This window comes from Galendromus occidentalis, unplaced genomic scaffold (assembly GCF_000255335.2).
Source record: "Galendromus occidentalis unplaced genomic scaffold, Mocc_1.1 scf7180000077194, whole genome shotgun sequence".
In the NCBI taxonomy this organism is placed as follows: Eukaryota; Metazoa; Arthropoda; class Arachnida; order Mesostigmata; family Phytoseiidae; genus Galendromus; species Galendromus occidentalis.
The window spans coordinates 366,154-381,842 of record NW_003805182.1 but is presented as its reverse complement, the minus strand read 5'-3'; the positions used below and the strand labels follow the sequence as shown (position 1 = coordinate 381,842).

The window sequence follows — 15,689 nt, the reverse complement described above, 5'->3', positions numbered from 1 at the left end:
CGTCCCGCTCGGTGCAATTGCTCGAATCCGTCTCGCTATCTCATTTGCGATAAGTTCATCGAGTGCACACTAGCGCTAGCGAGAGGATCCTCGTGGAGCCCGCGGGGTTGGAATTCCGAATTATGAAGCCCGATGTATGTATCCCACATTTTTGAGGTTTCGACGGTGATCTGTATCTCGACTGTTGTTTGCATTCTGAGAGGAAGCGTCCGCCTCTACTTCTGTGGAGGCCTGCTATCGTTCGGGATGGTACTCGATTCATTCCCGCGAATGGAAGCAATCAGACTTCCTCCGTGATTCTCGCTCAGTCCCGTTGTCCGAGTCGAAATACTCACCGTCAGACCCCTTGACTCTGACCGCGGGCCTGCCAGGATATATTCAAAGTGAGCGCCGAGACATCTTGGGATCTCGGATATGAGTCCGAATGTGAGCGCGAGGATTCGACTCCATGTGAACCTTGACGCGGCCCTAACGCGACTGCGACTCGTCAGTGGGGCGCTTCATCGAATGGCCGGCTCGGCAATCCCGGAGCGCAGATTTTTCGAGTATGAACTCCAGAGTCAGCGGATACCAATGCCTGAATTCATTCGTGAATTCTTGAGCGGCCCTCTGCTTTCTCAAGGTCACCGGTAACATTAAGGGATTGTTTCGAGTGAGGATTGTTTGTCTTCTGTGAAGCGACCCTGACATACTTGGTGAGCATTGAGAGCTTCGCTCGGATACCCGCCGTCTTCTAAGGACGTATATAAGACCTAGGAGTCGAAAATCTTCAGGCGCGGCTGATCCACTGACAAGTTTGACCATGATTGGAATAACAGAAAGACTCCCGGCGGTGATCAGAGCGGTCCGCTCGGTGCCATAGGCCGAGCAGAATCGCATGGAGGGACAGACTAAGATCAAGAAATAACCCGCTCCGAGGTGAAATCGGGCTCTAGTGCGAGGAGTCGGACCGATCACCAGCTAGTCCGTCGGGGTTTCCACGAAGTCACTGAACCCCCTTCAGTTGACTTCGGCGAAATCGCAATCTTCGGAGAGAACCATATCGTGCGCATGGATTCAACACTGGTCACTCCCGATTCGCTGTCTTTCGCCGGCACGGTACGGTGAAGGTCACTCGCCGTCGGTGATGAAGGTATCAATGCTCAACGTGAGAGTGAAGGATTCGTTGCTGATGTCGAGTGATTTCGGAGTTCTGCTCACGGAGTCGGTTTCAGACGTGACTCGAATGAGTGATGATGGCTGACTAGTTGGTGACTCCGAGTATCGTGATGAGCTTACTGCCATTGACCCTGCTTTGCCCGCACTCGGTGGTGAAAGATGTTCTCGAAGATCGTGAATCGAGACAGCTGCACGCGCCGGTATCATCATAACACGCGTCCGCAATCGATGCCTGCCCGCCTCTGCAAACATTGATTGGTACTCCTAGCCATCGATGGGGTTCCTTCGGCGATAAATCTGCCCGCTTCAAAGGCAGCAAGAGATGTGACGGGTTCTTGTCTTGAGAATTCGAGAAGTTCAGATACAGGATTTCAAATTCGGAAAAGAATCATCCCTACGGATATGTGAACAAAGACCGTCAGATTCCCGCTTCCTGAAACTCATTGGTGACGAATAATATTGCATTCAATTCTTCCAGGAATGTCCGCGAAACTCTGCGTCGTTCATCTCGAAACTCCTCTTCCATTGGGTAACTCCCTTCGTCTGGAATGGCTATAAACGCGATGTGACAACCGACGACCTGTGGGCTCTTAACGAGGAAGACGGCGTTGAATATCGGATGAAGTTGTTCCGGAAGCACATAGAGATGGAATTCCCCTCGGGGAATCCGACGTAGGTTTGACGGCTTCTCCTCTTCGGTCGCTCTCGGTATTATTCCCGGCGATTATGAGCTCTCGAAAGTGACCGCGCTATTCCAGGGCCCGCAAGGATGGCGAGAGAGGCTCGACGCTGAGAGCTCTGGTCAAGACTTTCCGAGCATCCTTCCTCATTGCCGGAGTCTTGAAAATGGGGGCGGACGTCGTCAACTTCTTCGGTGGGCCTCATTGTCGGGTTTGGCAGTCGCTAATATTCTTTGGGTCGTGCTCTCGAGGATTCCCGGCAGCGACCATTCCTAAATGTGAAAAAAATCCCACACAGAGTTAATGAAGTCACTCGATGAATTCCGCACTAGGTCCACTCATAATGAAAGCCCTCATGAGATTCATGGACAATGACCAACCGACCTGGATTGGAATTGCTTACGCAGTCGTCATGCTCCTCTCCATGATACTACAGACGATCCTCGAGAACCTCTTCTACCACCGAATATCCGAACTCGGTAAGTAATCGGACTCGGAACAACCTCGGAAGATCTCCCTGAGACCCTGTCTGGAATGCGCGAGCCAATCTTCTAATCGTTCCCAGGAATGCACGTGCGAAACGTTGTCACTGCCGCCGTCTATGAGAAATCGTTGCGGCTTTCACCGGGAGCTCGACGTGAGAAAACTGTCGGCGAAATCGTGAATCTGATGTCAAATGACGCACAAATTTTACGGGACACCGTCCGCACAGGCCACATGCTGTGGTCGACGCCTGTGCAGATAGTAGCCGCTAGTGCTCTCATCTACCTCGACATGGGAATTTCTGTCGGAGCCGGGCTGCTATTCATGCTGGTCATGATCCCGCTCAGCGTCTGTCTCGCTACTTTTCAAAAAGCCGTATTGGTATGGAATCTTGAGTCTTGAGGGTCGGATCTTGATCCCGATCTAGTTTGTCATAGTGAGCAAGTCAGTATGTACCTACCTCCGTGCAGGGGGACCCGAATTTTCTCCCAGGGGTGGGGACGGACCGAATTCGGGGGGAAGCGAAGAAGAAGTTGATATCACTCCCTTCGCTCGTTTTTGCCCTTCGTGTTTTCCACTCGAGTTTGAAAGCGGTGGGATCTGAGCGGAACCGCGTCGGCCTATCTGTCACGACCTCCATTCTCTCGGCAGGCTGCACAAATGAAGGACAAAGACAGTAGGATCAAGCTCATGAATGAAATCCTGAACGGCATGAGGGTCCTCAAATTTTACGCCTGGGAACTCGGCTTCAAGAGAATAGTGGACGCGATTCGTTCGCGAGAGCTCTCCAAGTTGAGAAGAATTGCTTACCTGCAGGCTTCCCTCACAATGCTCTGGTTCTTCGCGCCCTTCGCGGTGAGTTCGCATCAGAAGCGCATCGTCCTCGGCGATCGCTAAAAAAAATCCGACCCATAGAGACCGCGGCGCACCCAAGTGAAGCGAAGTCGGAATATTGACAGGTGACCTTCGTGACATTCGCGGCCTTCGTCTTCTTGAATAGGGATCAACGATTGAGACCCGATGTAGTTTTCACCGCTCTCGCCCTCTACCAAAATCTAAGGGTACCGTTGACGATGCTGCCCAGCTTAATCAGTAATTTCATCCAGTCCTGCGTTTCACTCAAGAGACTCGACGACTTCTTGTCTGCTAACGAGCTCGAATTTTTCGTAAGAGATGGTGAGTGACCGCCTGTTTTCGGAAGCTGCTTGATGATCTACACCACGTATTCATCCGAGCCCGTCCCTCTGTCTTCCTATTTTCCCGCGATCTACGAAATCTTAGAATAGCGTTCGGTTTTCGATTTTGTTTTTCGAAGAGCTCCGGGTCTCAGTGAGCCGGCTATCGTAAATCTCGTCACAGACATTCCACCACCGTCGCCTGACGTTCTCTGAAGAAGAGTTATATCCACAGCATCCGAAAGGGACCACGCGATTTCAATGAAGAACGCAACATTTTCTTGGGAAGGGAATGAAGCAATCTTGACGGACATGAGCTTAGATGTTCCTCGAGGAGAACTTCTCGCAATTGTTGGTCGAGTAGGAGGAGGGAAGAGCTCGCTCATCTCCGCCATGCTCGGTGAAATGAATCTGGTGAGTCTCACGACTTCCGATCCAAGACCAGCAAATTCAACGGCTATCGAGTCTATAAGCGTTTATGTTGCATCCGAGCATAATTGCTGAGCGAGGTTCCCTTCGTCAGTTGAGCGGGAAGGTTCATGCTCGCGGAAGTGTAGCTTATGTCTCGCAGCAAACCTGGCTGCGTAACGCAACATTCAGAGAGAACATACTTTTCGGGAAACCTTATGATCATCAGAGGTATTGGGATATATTGCGTCGCTGTGCGCTCCTGGAGGACATTGAGATGCTCCCCGCCGGTGACCAAACCGAGATAGGTGAAAAAGTGAGTCGAATAAATTATTATGGAACGACTCCCGTGCCACATACTTAGGTGGCACCAATTCGGCACTTCGGAATGGGACTTCATCTGCACGTGGAAGCTCACGACGAATCAGACTCGAGTATGGTCTCGCGCATTTCAGGGGATCAATCTCTCTGGTGGTCAAAAGCAACGGGTCAGTATCGCTCGCGCAGTATACGCTGACGCGGACACCTACTTCATGGACGATCCACTATCAGCCGTAGACTCCCACACAGGGCTTCAAATATTCTACATGGTCAGTCAAGGCCACTGCCTCATCCACGAATTTCGACTTCGAACCTCCGGCAGCATCCCTGCGATTGGCAGTTTTCGTTCCAGATAATTAGTAACGAGGGAATGCTCAAAACGAAAACCAGGGTTTTTGTGACGCACGGTATACAGTATCTGCCGAAGGTCGACCGGATGGTTATCATGGAGAACGGCCGCATGTCTCGAATCGGGAACTCCGTGGGCCTCATGCGGTCTGAGAGTGAGTACGGAGGGGACTTACTACCCCACCCCTAGAGCGGACCCGTCCATCGTTCTCAAGTCCGATCCGTCCTCGGATGACTGATGATCATCTTGCCAGATGACTTCCGGAGCCTGATGCCGCACATTCATCAACCTTCGGAGGATGCTGGGAGGGTGGATTACGATCAGCGACAGTCTATTCTGCGAGGAGAACCGGTTCCCTTAACTAGAGAGCCAGGTGCCGGGAAAATCGTGTCGGAAGAACTTACAGAAAGCGGTAAGTCCACCTTCGATTCGGCGATTTTGTTGGCGCTCCGAGGCATCGGGTTGCTCCCAAACGGTATTCTCAAAATACAGGCAGAATCAGGTCCAGTGTTTACGGTCAATACCTTCGAGCGATTGGATTGTTCCCGGCGATGATCGTAATGTTGACCATGTTCGGTGCAACAGCGTCCCAAGTTGGATCCAGCTTCTGGCTGAATGAGTGGTCGAAGGACAAGTCCGCAGGTACGATTGAAGAACAGCACTCCTTTGTACATCATCTGAAGAGAGAGCGATGGACAACTCCCAGACGACGGAGGCAGGAGTCCCACTACGGGGTATGGGAGGGTAATCGGATAACTTCTTCCCCGGTGTCACAGAACGCGGAACCCACAACCTGATGATTTTCGGTGTCCTGGGTATCGGTCAGGCCGTAGGCCTTTTCTTCGGAGTTCTCTCCATAGCCTTATCGTCTTTGTCGGCCTCCAGGCAAATACATGACAAGGTTCTCGTTTCGATTCTCCGGGCTCCTATGGATTTCTTCGATTCTACGCCTATCGGACGCATCATGAACAGGTACACTGCCGAGCGTTCAGAAATATCGCTCTCGAACGAATCCGTCCTCGTTCGAACGCATCCTCCGGGCGGATTGATTATCCCCTATCATTTGCCGCAGGTTCGCGCACGACGTTGAGATGTTGGATCTGAATCTGCCGCAAGACATGAGAGTTTTGGTGCAACAATTCCTCAGCCTGCTGGCAATTTTATTCGTCATATGCTACAACTTGCCGTTGTTCATTCTCGTTGTGATTCCCATAGGAATCGTGTACTATCTCGTTCAGGTGAAGAATTTTTTCTTGGGACGCGGCCGTCGCCTCCGAGAATTCTGTCTAAGCTCATTTTCAGCAAGGAAATAGATAATCGTGATCTGAATTCTCCTCAGCTTCTGTACATAACCTCATCGCGGCAACTGAGGCGACTAGAAAACATCTCGAGATCTCCGATATTCTCGCATTTCGGTGAAACACTCCAGGGGTCCGCTATCATCCGAGCCTTCGGTAGAAGCGAGGAATTCACGCTCGAGTTCAATGAGAAGATCGACTCCAACGCCTCGTGTTACCTCCCCCGAATCGCGGCCAACAGGTGGGCCGATGAGCAATCGAAGATTAGTAGAATCACAACGCGATGGCATTGCCACACAAGGATTCGGTTTCGGAGTTGCTTGCATCGCCCGATATAATTCCCAGGTGGCTGTGCATTCGATTGGATCTCTGTGCTTCGTCTGTGACTTTCGCAACGGCCGTGTTCGTCGTGCTACACCGGGGAGATATCGATGCAGGTATCGCGGGACTTTGTCTGGCGTATGCTCTCCAAGCATCTTTCAATTTGAACGCGTTCATAAGATCCAGCGCCGATATCGAGGTCTCCATTGTCTCTGTAGAGAGGCTGACAGAGTACATATCTCTTGAGAGCGAGGTTTGTACCTCCGAGAGTCTCGGAATATCGAAAAGCACAGTCAGAAACACCGCGTGAGAGAACTCCCCCAATTCAGGCCGAATGTACCAGGAATCCGCCACGAAACAGCTGGCCGTCGAAAGGCGCTGTTGAGTTTGAGAATTACTCGACGAGGTATAGAGAGAATCTGCCTGCCGTGGGTGAGTTCGCGGCCCATCGTTTCGAATCATTATCATTGTTTGCACGGGGAGATTTCACGGCTCCTCGTTGATAATGGAAAATCTTCACCATTGATCGTCCTATCCAAAACGATCGATGCTATTACGACGGAAAGCCTCGGAATGGCCTCATCCGGTACATTCGATAATTATAATCTACCCTCAGTCTCATTGTTTCTGGAACAGTTCGTGGTATCAACCTCAAGATCGAGGCTGGTGAGAAAGTGGGCGTATGCGGACGAACCGGGGCAGGGAAAAGCTCGATGACTCTCGCGCTCTTCCGCATCATCGAAGCTTGCGAGGGGAGGATAACAATCGATGACATCCCAATAGCGGACATAGGTATCCATGATCTCCGTGAGAAGGTCAGTCAAATGAACACAACCTATTCCACGCTTCGATTCCATGATTCCATAAAGGGATTCGTCCTATCGATAAGAATAATTAACAACCATAGTGATATTATCGATAAAAACAAGTATCGGCTCTTGCAGCTGTCGATCATTCCACAAGATCCGGTTCTATTTTCCGGAGCTCTGCGATTGAACCTTGACCCGTTCGAAGCCTATAAAGATGAAGAACTGTGGCACGCCGTCGAGCACGCTCACCTGAAAGCGTTCGTCACTCAACAAGATCAAGGTCAAGGCGAATGGTCAAGGGCTCTTACCTCGTGCGGGAAGAGCTCTGAATATTCCTCACGATCTCGATGGGGCTCACTTGGTATGCGATCTAGAGATCCCGTGTATTCACGACTATCGTGTGTTCGGATCCGATTACAGGCCTCGACTTCGAAGTCTCCGAAGGCGGCGAAAATCTCTCGGTTGGACAGCGACAGCTCGTATGTTTGGCGAGAGCTTTACTGAGGAAGAGTAAGATATTGGTGCTGGACGAGGCGACTGCTGCGGTGGACATCGTTACCGATTCTTTGATTCAAGAGACGATCCATACGGAGTTCGCCGCATGCACGATCATAACGATCGCACACAGAATCAACACAATAATGAATTACGACAAGTAGGTGTATATTCTCCCTATTCCGCTCGCGCTCGTCGATCGTCCTCTGATTACTTCCCGAGCGGCATATTCTAGACGCAGTCCATGTCATCCTTTCAGAATTCTCGTATTGGAGGCTGGCGAAGTTCGGGAGTACGATTCTCCACAGAAGCTGCTAGCCGATCCGAACTCTCTTTTCTCAGCGATCGTCGCGGATTCGGGGAGCGAGTAAATCGACATCACGAGACGCACTCAGAAAACGCGGAGGACCGAAGGAAGTTGCGAAATTTTTTATTGCCTCGCCGCGTCCTGAGATTCGAATGAGAGCATGCCGTGCCAGAAAGACGAAACACTGAGTCCCAGTCACAAAGCTCGCCCCGATGTGCTTGCCGAGGGCAACCTTTATAAGGAAGGGCGATCACACGCCAGCCCACGAGGTTCGCCTCTGCTAAGGGGGTAGATTCTCAGTCAGGGCTCAAGGTCAACCGCTGTCAGTTTACTATCAGTTATCGCTCTGTTTTGTGTATAATAATTTGACTCGAGCCCCGAAGTATTCGTTACGGCGTCAGGGTCACTCGATAATCCACCTATCGGGATCGCCAGACAGAGGCATACACTGCTCTCCCAGACTCTCGAATCGCGGGACCAGGTTCTCGAACCCAACATAACATCCCATCTAGAGATGCGACACGAACCTATGCTCGATAAACTGTGAGTCCTCAGCCGTTTTTTGCGTGTACAATAGAGTCATTAGCCCCAGGAGGACATGGCTGTTTATCGAAACGCGGCGGCGGCAGGAGCCGTCACCTTATACTTGTAGCTTGTAGCAGCTCAATTCAGATGTGGTCCCGTCCCATGAACCGGATGATGTGGTCCCGTCCCATGAACCGGATGATCCGGTCTAGATCCCCATCCGCTCCGTCAATAAGAGACTCGGTGTACCGTGGAACTCTGGCGAATCTCAAGCTCGTGAATTCTGAGATGAGCAAGGATCTCAAGGGACCTTCTGCACCTATGGGACCACATGGCGCTCCGCCGTACTTCCTTAATTATTATTCGATCGCTCTGCGGATAAAACGTTCAAGTGATGGACAGAGCGATATGCTTCCAACCTCGACAGCAGAGAGGAACCGCTCGTCCAATGTCGAAACTCGCAATCCTTCCGTCCCTGTTCGGAGCTTGCGATTTCGAGCTACAAGATAGCTTTCCCGAGATTCGACAATGGGGAAGAAGCCCCCTGATCAAAAATCCTCTGGTGCGTTTACCTATTCCCATAGTGTACTCAAGCGGCACTGTTCGGCTGAGCTCTAGATACAGATCATAGAAACGCTTGGAAAGCGAATTTGCATAAATCCTCCATGGAACAAGGTGGGATTATTCCGACTGCGATCGCTCCAATTGTATGTATAATAATATTTCACCGTTCAGTGACCTTTTGGGATGACCCAAAACACAGAGAACCTGGAGAAAGTTCCGAAAGAGGCGGAGAACGAGATACGCCTCCGAGGAGTTTCTGCACCATCATCTCTCACGTCCCCAATTAGACATCCGACGTGGACGATGGCATTTGGTGCTGTTATTTTATCGTGGCCGGATACTCTAATATCCATTCGCCAACGAGGAGGAGATCGTGCTTTTTACGTCGATTTGAGAATCGCGGTCGACTTGGTTCTCGAGCGACGGGTAGAATTCAACGGTGACTTCAGGGAGGAAGAGGGAACATCACTGATGGAACCAAGCCGTTGATGAACGCCGGCAGAACCTCTGTCGTTCAAAGTAAACTGATATATACAAAAAACAGAAGTTTCTGAATTTCCCTCATGGAACGTGTTCACCCTGAATCCAGACTTGACACCTCCCCCGTCGCATGAAGCTCTCTGGCTTGCAACCGAAATCTCTCGGGAAGGTCCTTCAGATTCTGGAGCGCTTGATTTATCCTGGCTCGGGTCAGAAACTGGTTCAGTGAGCCATGATTGTAGAGAAGTTGCTTGTAGCAGAAAGGTTTTACAGCTGCTATCCAGAAAAGTTCTTCTTCCCGAAACCCGGTATCGGGAACGGGTCGGTAGTTCGGGTATTGTCGCGTCAGGAACTCGTAGGTCTTCGAAACTATCGCGAGGGCGGCCTCGTCGATAGCAGATTCGTCCAGGAAATTCCATTCAGGAGGATACCAATCGCGGATTTCTTCGAAGGCGGGGAGATAACACAGCTTACCAAGCTGCGGGAGAACGAACGCATTATTATGACGTATCAGAATTGTTCCAGAGCAAGTCAATTAGAATCACGGACCTTTAGGTGAGAGACAGTCTCGTTCTGCCATGCCGGTCCTCTCCGGAAGTGTTGGAACGGCGACTCTCGATTGCTATCATCGAAAAGATGGAAAACTTCGTGTACCACGTGCCATCCGAGGCCCGCAAGCGTGAGCCACAGCGGTGTATCCGGAACATGATAGGGGAAAGTCATTAGCGTCGCCGGAACAGTCAAGCTGTTCAGATCGACGTCGTAGTGGGCCTCGGGCACCTGCGGGTAGTGAGAATTTGGTGGAGGGCAGGCTCAACGCATGACCGTCATTCATCCTGTTCGAATTCCCTGGACGGGACGGGATTCGGGAGTCGTATCGATAGCTCACCGATAGCGGCAAATGATGCCAACGATCCCGTGATAGATGGAAATCTCGTTCGAACGTTATGAGTTTCTGCTCGTTACGGGCTCTTCTGACGAACAAAAGATTCTGGAAGAAATTCCCTCCGACCTCGAAATTGTATTCCACGGCTCGCATCTCATTCAAGTACTCGGGGGAGCCTACGTAGACAACCATGCTTGTGAACACATGCATCGCTTTCACTCTGTCCCTGATAGGCATGAAGGAGTCCATGATCATCTGGAATGGAGAGAGAAGGCGATCAGATCGTGGTGGGAAAATTATCCGTCTCACCCGTCCCATGCGTTGAAGATCCCGATCGGATGATGAAAACCGATAATGGCAGGCCCCCAGAAAGATTCGACCGAGAGCTCCGAGAAGTCCACGATCAGGACCGAGTATTAGAATACTCACACGAGCGCTCCGCAAGATCAGCGAACTCAGAACAACTCCGACCTCGGCTCGACTCCGAGAGCTCACCAGGTGTCTTGCGACGAGGGATACATAGGATCTGGGGAAGTACTCTCGTGTCTGTAAAATCATTCCTGTTAGAGCTCGCAGACCGAAGAATATCCACTTTCGAGTAGAAGCAGTAGTGACGAAATTGACTCTGCTGAAGTACCCGGGCGGCTCGCCGATCGAGGCGCCCAAGGGGGATCGACCTCTGGTCCCTCTGTCATCTTTAACTCACTTTTCGAAAACAATAGAGCTCTCTAATCTCGTCTGTTTGGGGACACTTCTCGGGAAGATTAGTACAAGCTCTGTCCTCCGCTTTCCTCCCCATAGCGACGCCCAGAGTCTGAATCAGATAAATGTACAAAAAGTTCCGGAACACCCGATGGAATCGAGCGTCCAAGAGAAGCCGTGCCATTTGCGTACACACGTCTGGCCGGCTGACGTAAACGTGTGAGTTCCGTGACATGTTCATGTGTTGTTTAACTCCATGGGTTATTGCCTGGCGCCACGGGAATCCCGTTATGTGCTCGAGGGTGGAGAAGGATCCCCGGAACGGTTCCATTACCCTCTCTGCATGAATTATTCCCTGCTTCCACCACAGGAATAAGCTGACCGCTCGATAATTCCTCGCTATCTCGCTCAGGTGTTGGTCGTTCAGAGCTGCACTCTCAGAGAAAATCGATCTGAGGGTTTCCTTGACCTCTTCATCCGCTTTCGTATCCTGCTTACACGCGTGAACATATTCTCGCAGCTTTTCTCGCATCTCGGTCGTATGATTATCTGTATCAGCTTGTCGTTTCTTCATGATCCTCACGTCCAGGTCATCGAAATAGGGTCCCTTCTTCAGACTCCGGAGGACCGTCACGTATTGCCTCATTCCTCTCATGGGTCGGAGCTCCAGAAAAAGCAGCGGATTGTCTATTCCCCAAACGAGCGAAAGTCTCACGAGGGCCGCGAACATCGACATATACTGTGTGTCACTCGAGAAATCGAGCGGAATACCAAGGTCGTCAACAAATAGAAGGAAGAATCTGCGAGCGTCGTCCGCGCTGCTGTCTCTGTTGTAACAGCTGAGGAAAAACTTCCCCATCTGCAATTCGGAGTCCAGGATGTCCTCGGCGAATTCCGTAATCCGGCGCTCTGGTATCGCGTACTGGATGAGTTTATCCATGAAAATCGATTCTTCGATGGCTGCCAGCCTCGAGGTCGCTCCTGTGAAGTTTGTCCCAGGAATCATCGGCGGGTCGACGTCAAAAGATATGGAACAAGTCGCGCCAAAGAAATCCGCGCAGTAGTCGGCCGTATCGTTGGGTCTCGCGAGGATCTGCTTCATCAAAACACAGACAGTAGAATTGCATAACTCGTCGATGTCCGATTGCTCCTTTGCTGACTTCTTCCGCACTATATAATAAACCACCACCGCTACGAGGAGCAAAGCCGCAGCTATGATCAGATTTTTACAGCAGCGGTCTGAGGCCTTCATCGGAAATGCAGCCTGCAGTGTTCCTCGGGAAGGAAGATTCCACCGATGTTCGCAACTTCGTTGAATGGAATCGGTATGAAGGATTCGATTCGACTCAGCTCTCTTTCTTCACTCACGAGCCTCCGCATCCTCTGAGCCCATCACCCGAACTCCCGCACATAAGTTCGTGTTCTAAGGCCTCCCGGGGACTTCCAGGTATCACATCGTTGTTTCGTCCGCTGACACGAGCCACGCTAGGTTTCGTATCGCTTCGCACCGAGAGAACAGCCAGTGTATCTCTTCAATATGTATCTCCTCATTCTTCTTAAGGCCCGAACGCAATTCTATTTTCATTCATGCTCCCTAGCTTCAGTGATGACCTGCTTTATTCTGAGCTCTCCCGATCTGAATAAGAAAATCCTTGAGCACCAGCTCGAAACAAGCGTCTAGATTGAAGCCCAATAAATGTCGTCATAGCCAAAAAAAATTATTCCAATGGAGCCATTCGATTATATTTCTTCCCAACGAATTATATCCATGTTCCATCTCGCATCACACAGAGGAGAGGCGGAGTGAATTGGGGTTGAGAGCCACCGGTGGACGAAGAGCGGTTACAAGGGCGGCAAGAAGGACTCCGACAGACCCGCCCGCTCCTGCCAGATTTCTCTGTCAGACTCGGATGATTCCGGGTGAAGAACTCCAGTGCCTCAAGGCTTTAGTCGACGATCCAATGACCCAGAGAATTTCTGTCCGAACTATCATGTGCATTTCATGGTAGCCAAAAGGGGCTGGAGAGCTCGAACCATTCAGATTGGAATACGCACCCAATCACTCGCGCGAAAAATCTTCCGGCCATGATTTCTATTCGTCTCCGAAATCAATGCAAAGAGGAAGAGTGTTCAGCACAATAGAGCAGCGCTCGGCTCGATATTCAGAGGACTAGCGAGCTCAATTGGGAGATAGGGAAGACATCACGGGTCGACCAAAGTGAAGGTTCATATTCACGGAATTCTTCTTCTCTACATACGATGACATTATTTCAAAGAAAGAACTTGCGGACTCGCGTCATTCCGAGAATTCACCCAAAATCCAAACTTGACAACTCCCTCGATGCATGACGCTACCGATTGCACAACCGAAAATCCGTGGAAATCCTACAAGGTTTTGGAGCGCCAGATTTATCCTGGCTCGCGTCAAAAACTGGTCCCGCAAGCCATGAGTGTAGAGGACCGTCTCGTAACAGAAAGGTTTGACGGCGGCGACCCAGAAAGCCTCCTCCTGTCTGAAGCCGGTATCGGCTGATAATCTGTCGTTGGCGAATTGTCGCAAGAGGAATCCATAGGTGCTCCACACTATCGACACGGCCGCCTCATCTATTGTGGATTCGTCGTAGAAGTTCAACTTCATGGGGAATGAATCGCGTATATCGTTGAAGGCCGGGGAATAACACATCTGCGCGATCTAGGGAGGGCAAGTCCTTATTACAAACTATGACAATGTGGTATTACTAGGTATAAGTTTCCTATTCATGCTCGCATTTCTCAAGACAACCAGCTCCGATCTAGGGAAGGGGGTCACAGACCTGGAAGTGACGGACCGTGTCGTTCCTCCACGATGGTCCTCTCCGGTACCGTTGGAAGAGCGACTCGCGGTTGGCCTCATCAAAAAGATGGAATACGTCGTGAACCACGTGCCACCCGAGGCCCGCAAGCGTCACCCACAGCGGTGTGTTCGGGACATGATATGGGAAGGTCATGATACTTGCTGGAACAGTCAGACTGTTCAGATCGGCGTCGTAGTGCGCCCTCGGCAGCTGCGGAATAGGAGAGTTTGCCAGGATTCAAGGCAGGCGGAGCAGTCGATCCTCATCCGTATAGGTCCGTCCTCAGAAGAGACTCCACATTTTCGGGATAAACTGGGAGCACTCACCGATATCGGCAGGTGATGCCAACGATCCCGTGTCATACGGAAAGGTCTTTCGAACGTAACTAGTTTTTGCTCGTTTCGATCCCGTCTGACGGCCATCAGGTTTTGGAGAAAATTCCGCCCAACCTCGAAATTGTATTCGACGGCCCTCATCTCGTTCAAATACTCTGGGGAACCCAAGTAGATGATCATCGTTGTGAACACGTGCAACGCTTTCACTCGGTCTTCTATAGGCATGAAAGAGCCCATGATCATCTGTGGTGGAATCATGGACGGATCAGATTATGTTGGGAAATCATGCGGCTTCCCTGTCAATCCATCGATTCACGAGCGATTCGTATTGGTCGGCCACAGGCACTACGGCTACGCCGAAGGGGGTCGACGTGCGCTCGCACGATGAACTGCATCGAGTGCCATCATACTCACACGAGCGCTCCGCAACATCAGGGAACTCAGAACAGTCTTGACCTCGGCTCGACTTCGGAAGTCTACAAGATTTCTCGCCACGAGGGATATGTAGGATCTGGGGAAGTACTCTCGCACCTGGAAAAGCATGTTTACAAGCACTTGCAGGCTGAGGGACTCAGGAATAAGACGGTTCGGCGGATCTGGAGAAAATCAGGAGAATCTAGATCGGCATCTCGCTGCACCCGATCCGACAGCCTCGACTCACTTTTCGGAAACAATAGAGCTCCCTCTCCTCTTCCAAATGGGGGCAGGGTGACCCGGACGCCGTACAGGCTTTGTACTCTGCTCTCTTACCCATCGCGAAACCCAGAGTTCTGAGGAGATATACGTACAGATAGTTCCGGAACACTCGATGGAATCGAGAGTCCAGCAGAACTCGCGCCATCTGAGTACACACGTCTGGTCGGTCGACGTAAACCTCTGAGTCCTGCGACATGTCGATCCGTTGTTTGATCCCGTAGCTGATTGCCTGGCGCCACGGAAATCCAGTAATGTGCTCGAGAGTGGAGAAGGATCCCCGGAGAGGCTCGAAAACCCCTTCTGAATGGATTAATCCCTGTCTCCACCACAGGAACAAGCTGACCGCTCGGTAGTTCCTCGCTACTTCACTGAGGACCTGATCGCTGAGGGCAGCATTCCCGAAGAAAACTGATCTGATGAGGTCTTTTACTTCCTCGTCCGCTGGAGTATCACTTGCAGTAGCTTGGACGTATCGCCGCAACACGTCACGCATTTCGGTCGTGGTATCGTCCGCTTGCCGCTTCCTCATGATCGTCTCGTCGCTGTATTCGATATCCACGTCTTTCTTTAGACTGCGAATTACTGTCACGTAATGCTTCGTCCCCCTCATGGGTCGGAGTTCCAGGAAGAGGAGGGGATTGTTTATACCCCAAACGAGAGTAAGTCTGATTAGGGCCGAGAACATGGATAGGTACTGTTTGTCGCCCGCAAACTCGAACGGAATACCGAGATCGTCGAGAAATGAAAGAAAGAACCTGCGAGCGTCGTCCGCACTGCTGTCTCTGTAGTGACAGCTGAGAAAAAACTTCCCCATCTGCATCTCAGAGTCCAGAATTTTACCCGTGATATTCGTGAGACGGCGT

At 51.1% G+C, this 15,689-nt stretch overlaps 1 protein-coding gene across 1 annotated transcript; it reads left to right on the top strand.

The window, feature by feature from the left end:
* The first annotated feature begins 1,268 nt into the window (after window positions 1-1,268).
* LOC100904705 (canalicular multispecific organic anion transporter 2) lies at window positions 1,269-15,179 on the top strand. Its single transcript, XM_029111028.1, has 23 exons — window positions 1,269-1,358; window positions 1,637-1,830; window positions 1,917-2,032; window positions 2,171-2,317; window positions 2,404-2,702; window positions 2,973-3,176; window positions 3,281-3,497; window positions 3,732-3,910; window positions 4,020-4,220; window positions 4,360-4,494; window positions 4,578-4,728; window positions 4,828-4,986; window positions 5,067-5,216; window positions 5,351-5,546; window positions 5,647-5,812; window positions 5,914-6,113; window positions 6,218-6,446; window positions 6,523-6,625; window positions 6,830-7,008; window positions 7,138-7,282; window positions 7,423-7,657; window positions 7,757-7,860; window positions 15,076-15,179. The coding sequence occupies exons 1-23, from the start codon at window positions 1,269-1,271 to the stop codon at window positions 15,177-15,179; spliced, it is 3,903 nt and encodes a 1,300-aa protein (XP_028966861.1).
* The last annotated feature ends 510 nt before the right edge of the window (window positions 15,180-15,689 follow it).

Coding starts and splice junctions, on each gene's coding strand:
- LOC100904705 (XM_029111028.1), top strand. CDS start 1,269: ATGAGCTTACTGCCATTGACCCTGCTTTGCCCGCACTCGGTGGTGAAA. Junction 3,177..3,280: donor GGTTCTTCGCGCCCTTCGCG/GTGAGTTCGCAT, acceptor GAATATTGACAG/GTGACCTTCGTGACATTCGC. Junction 3,911..4,019: donor TGCTCGGTGAAATGAATCTG/GTGAGTCTCACG, acceptor TCCCTTCGTCAG/TTGAGCGGGAAGGTTCATGC.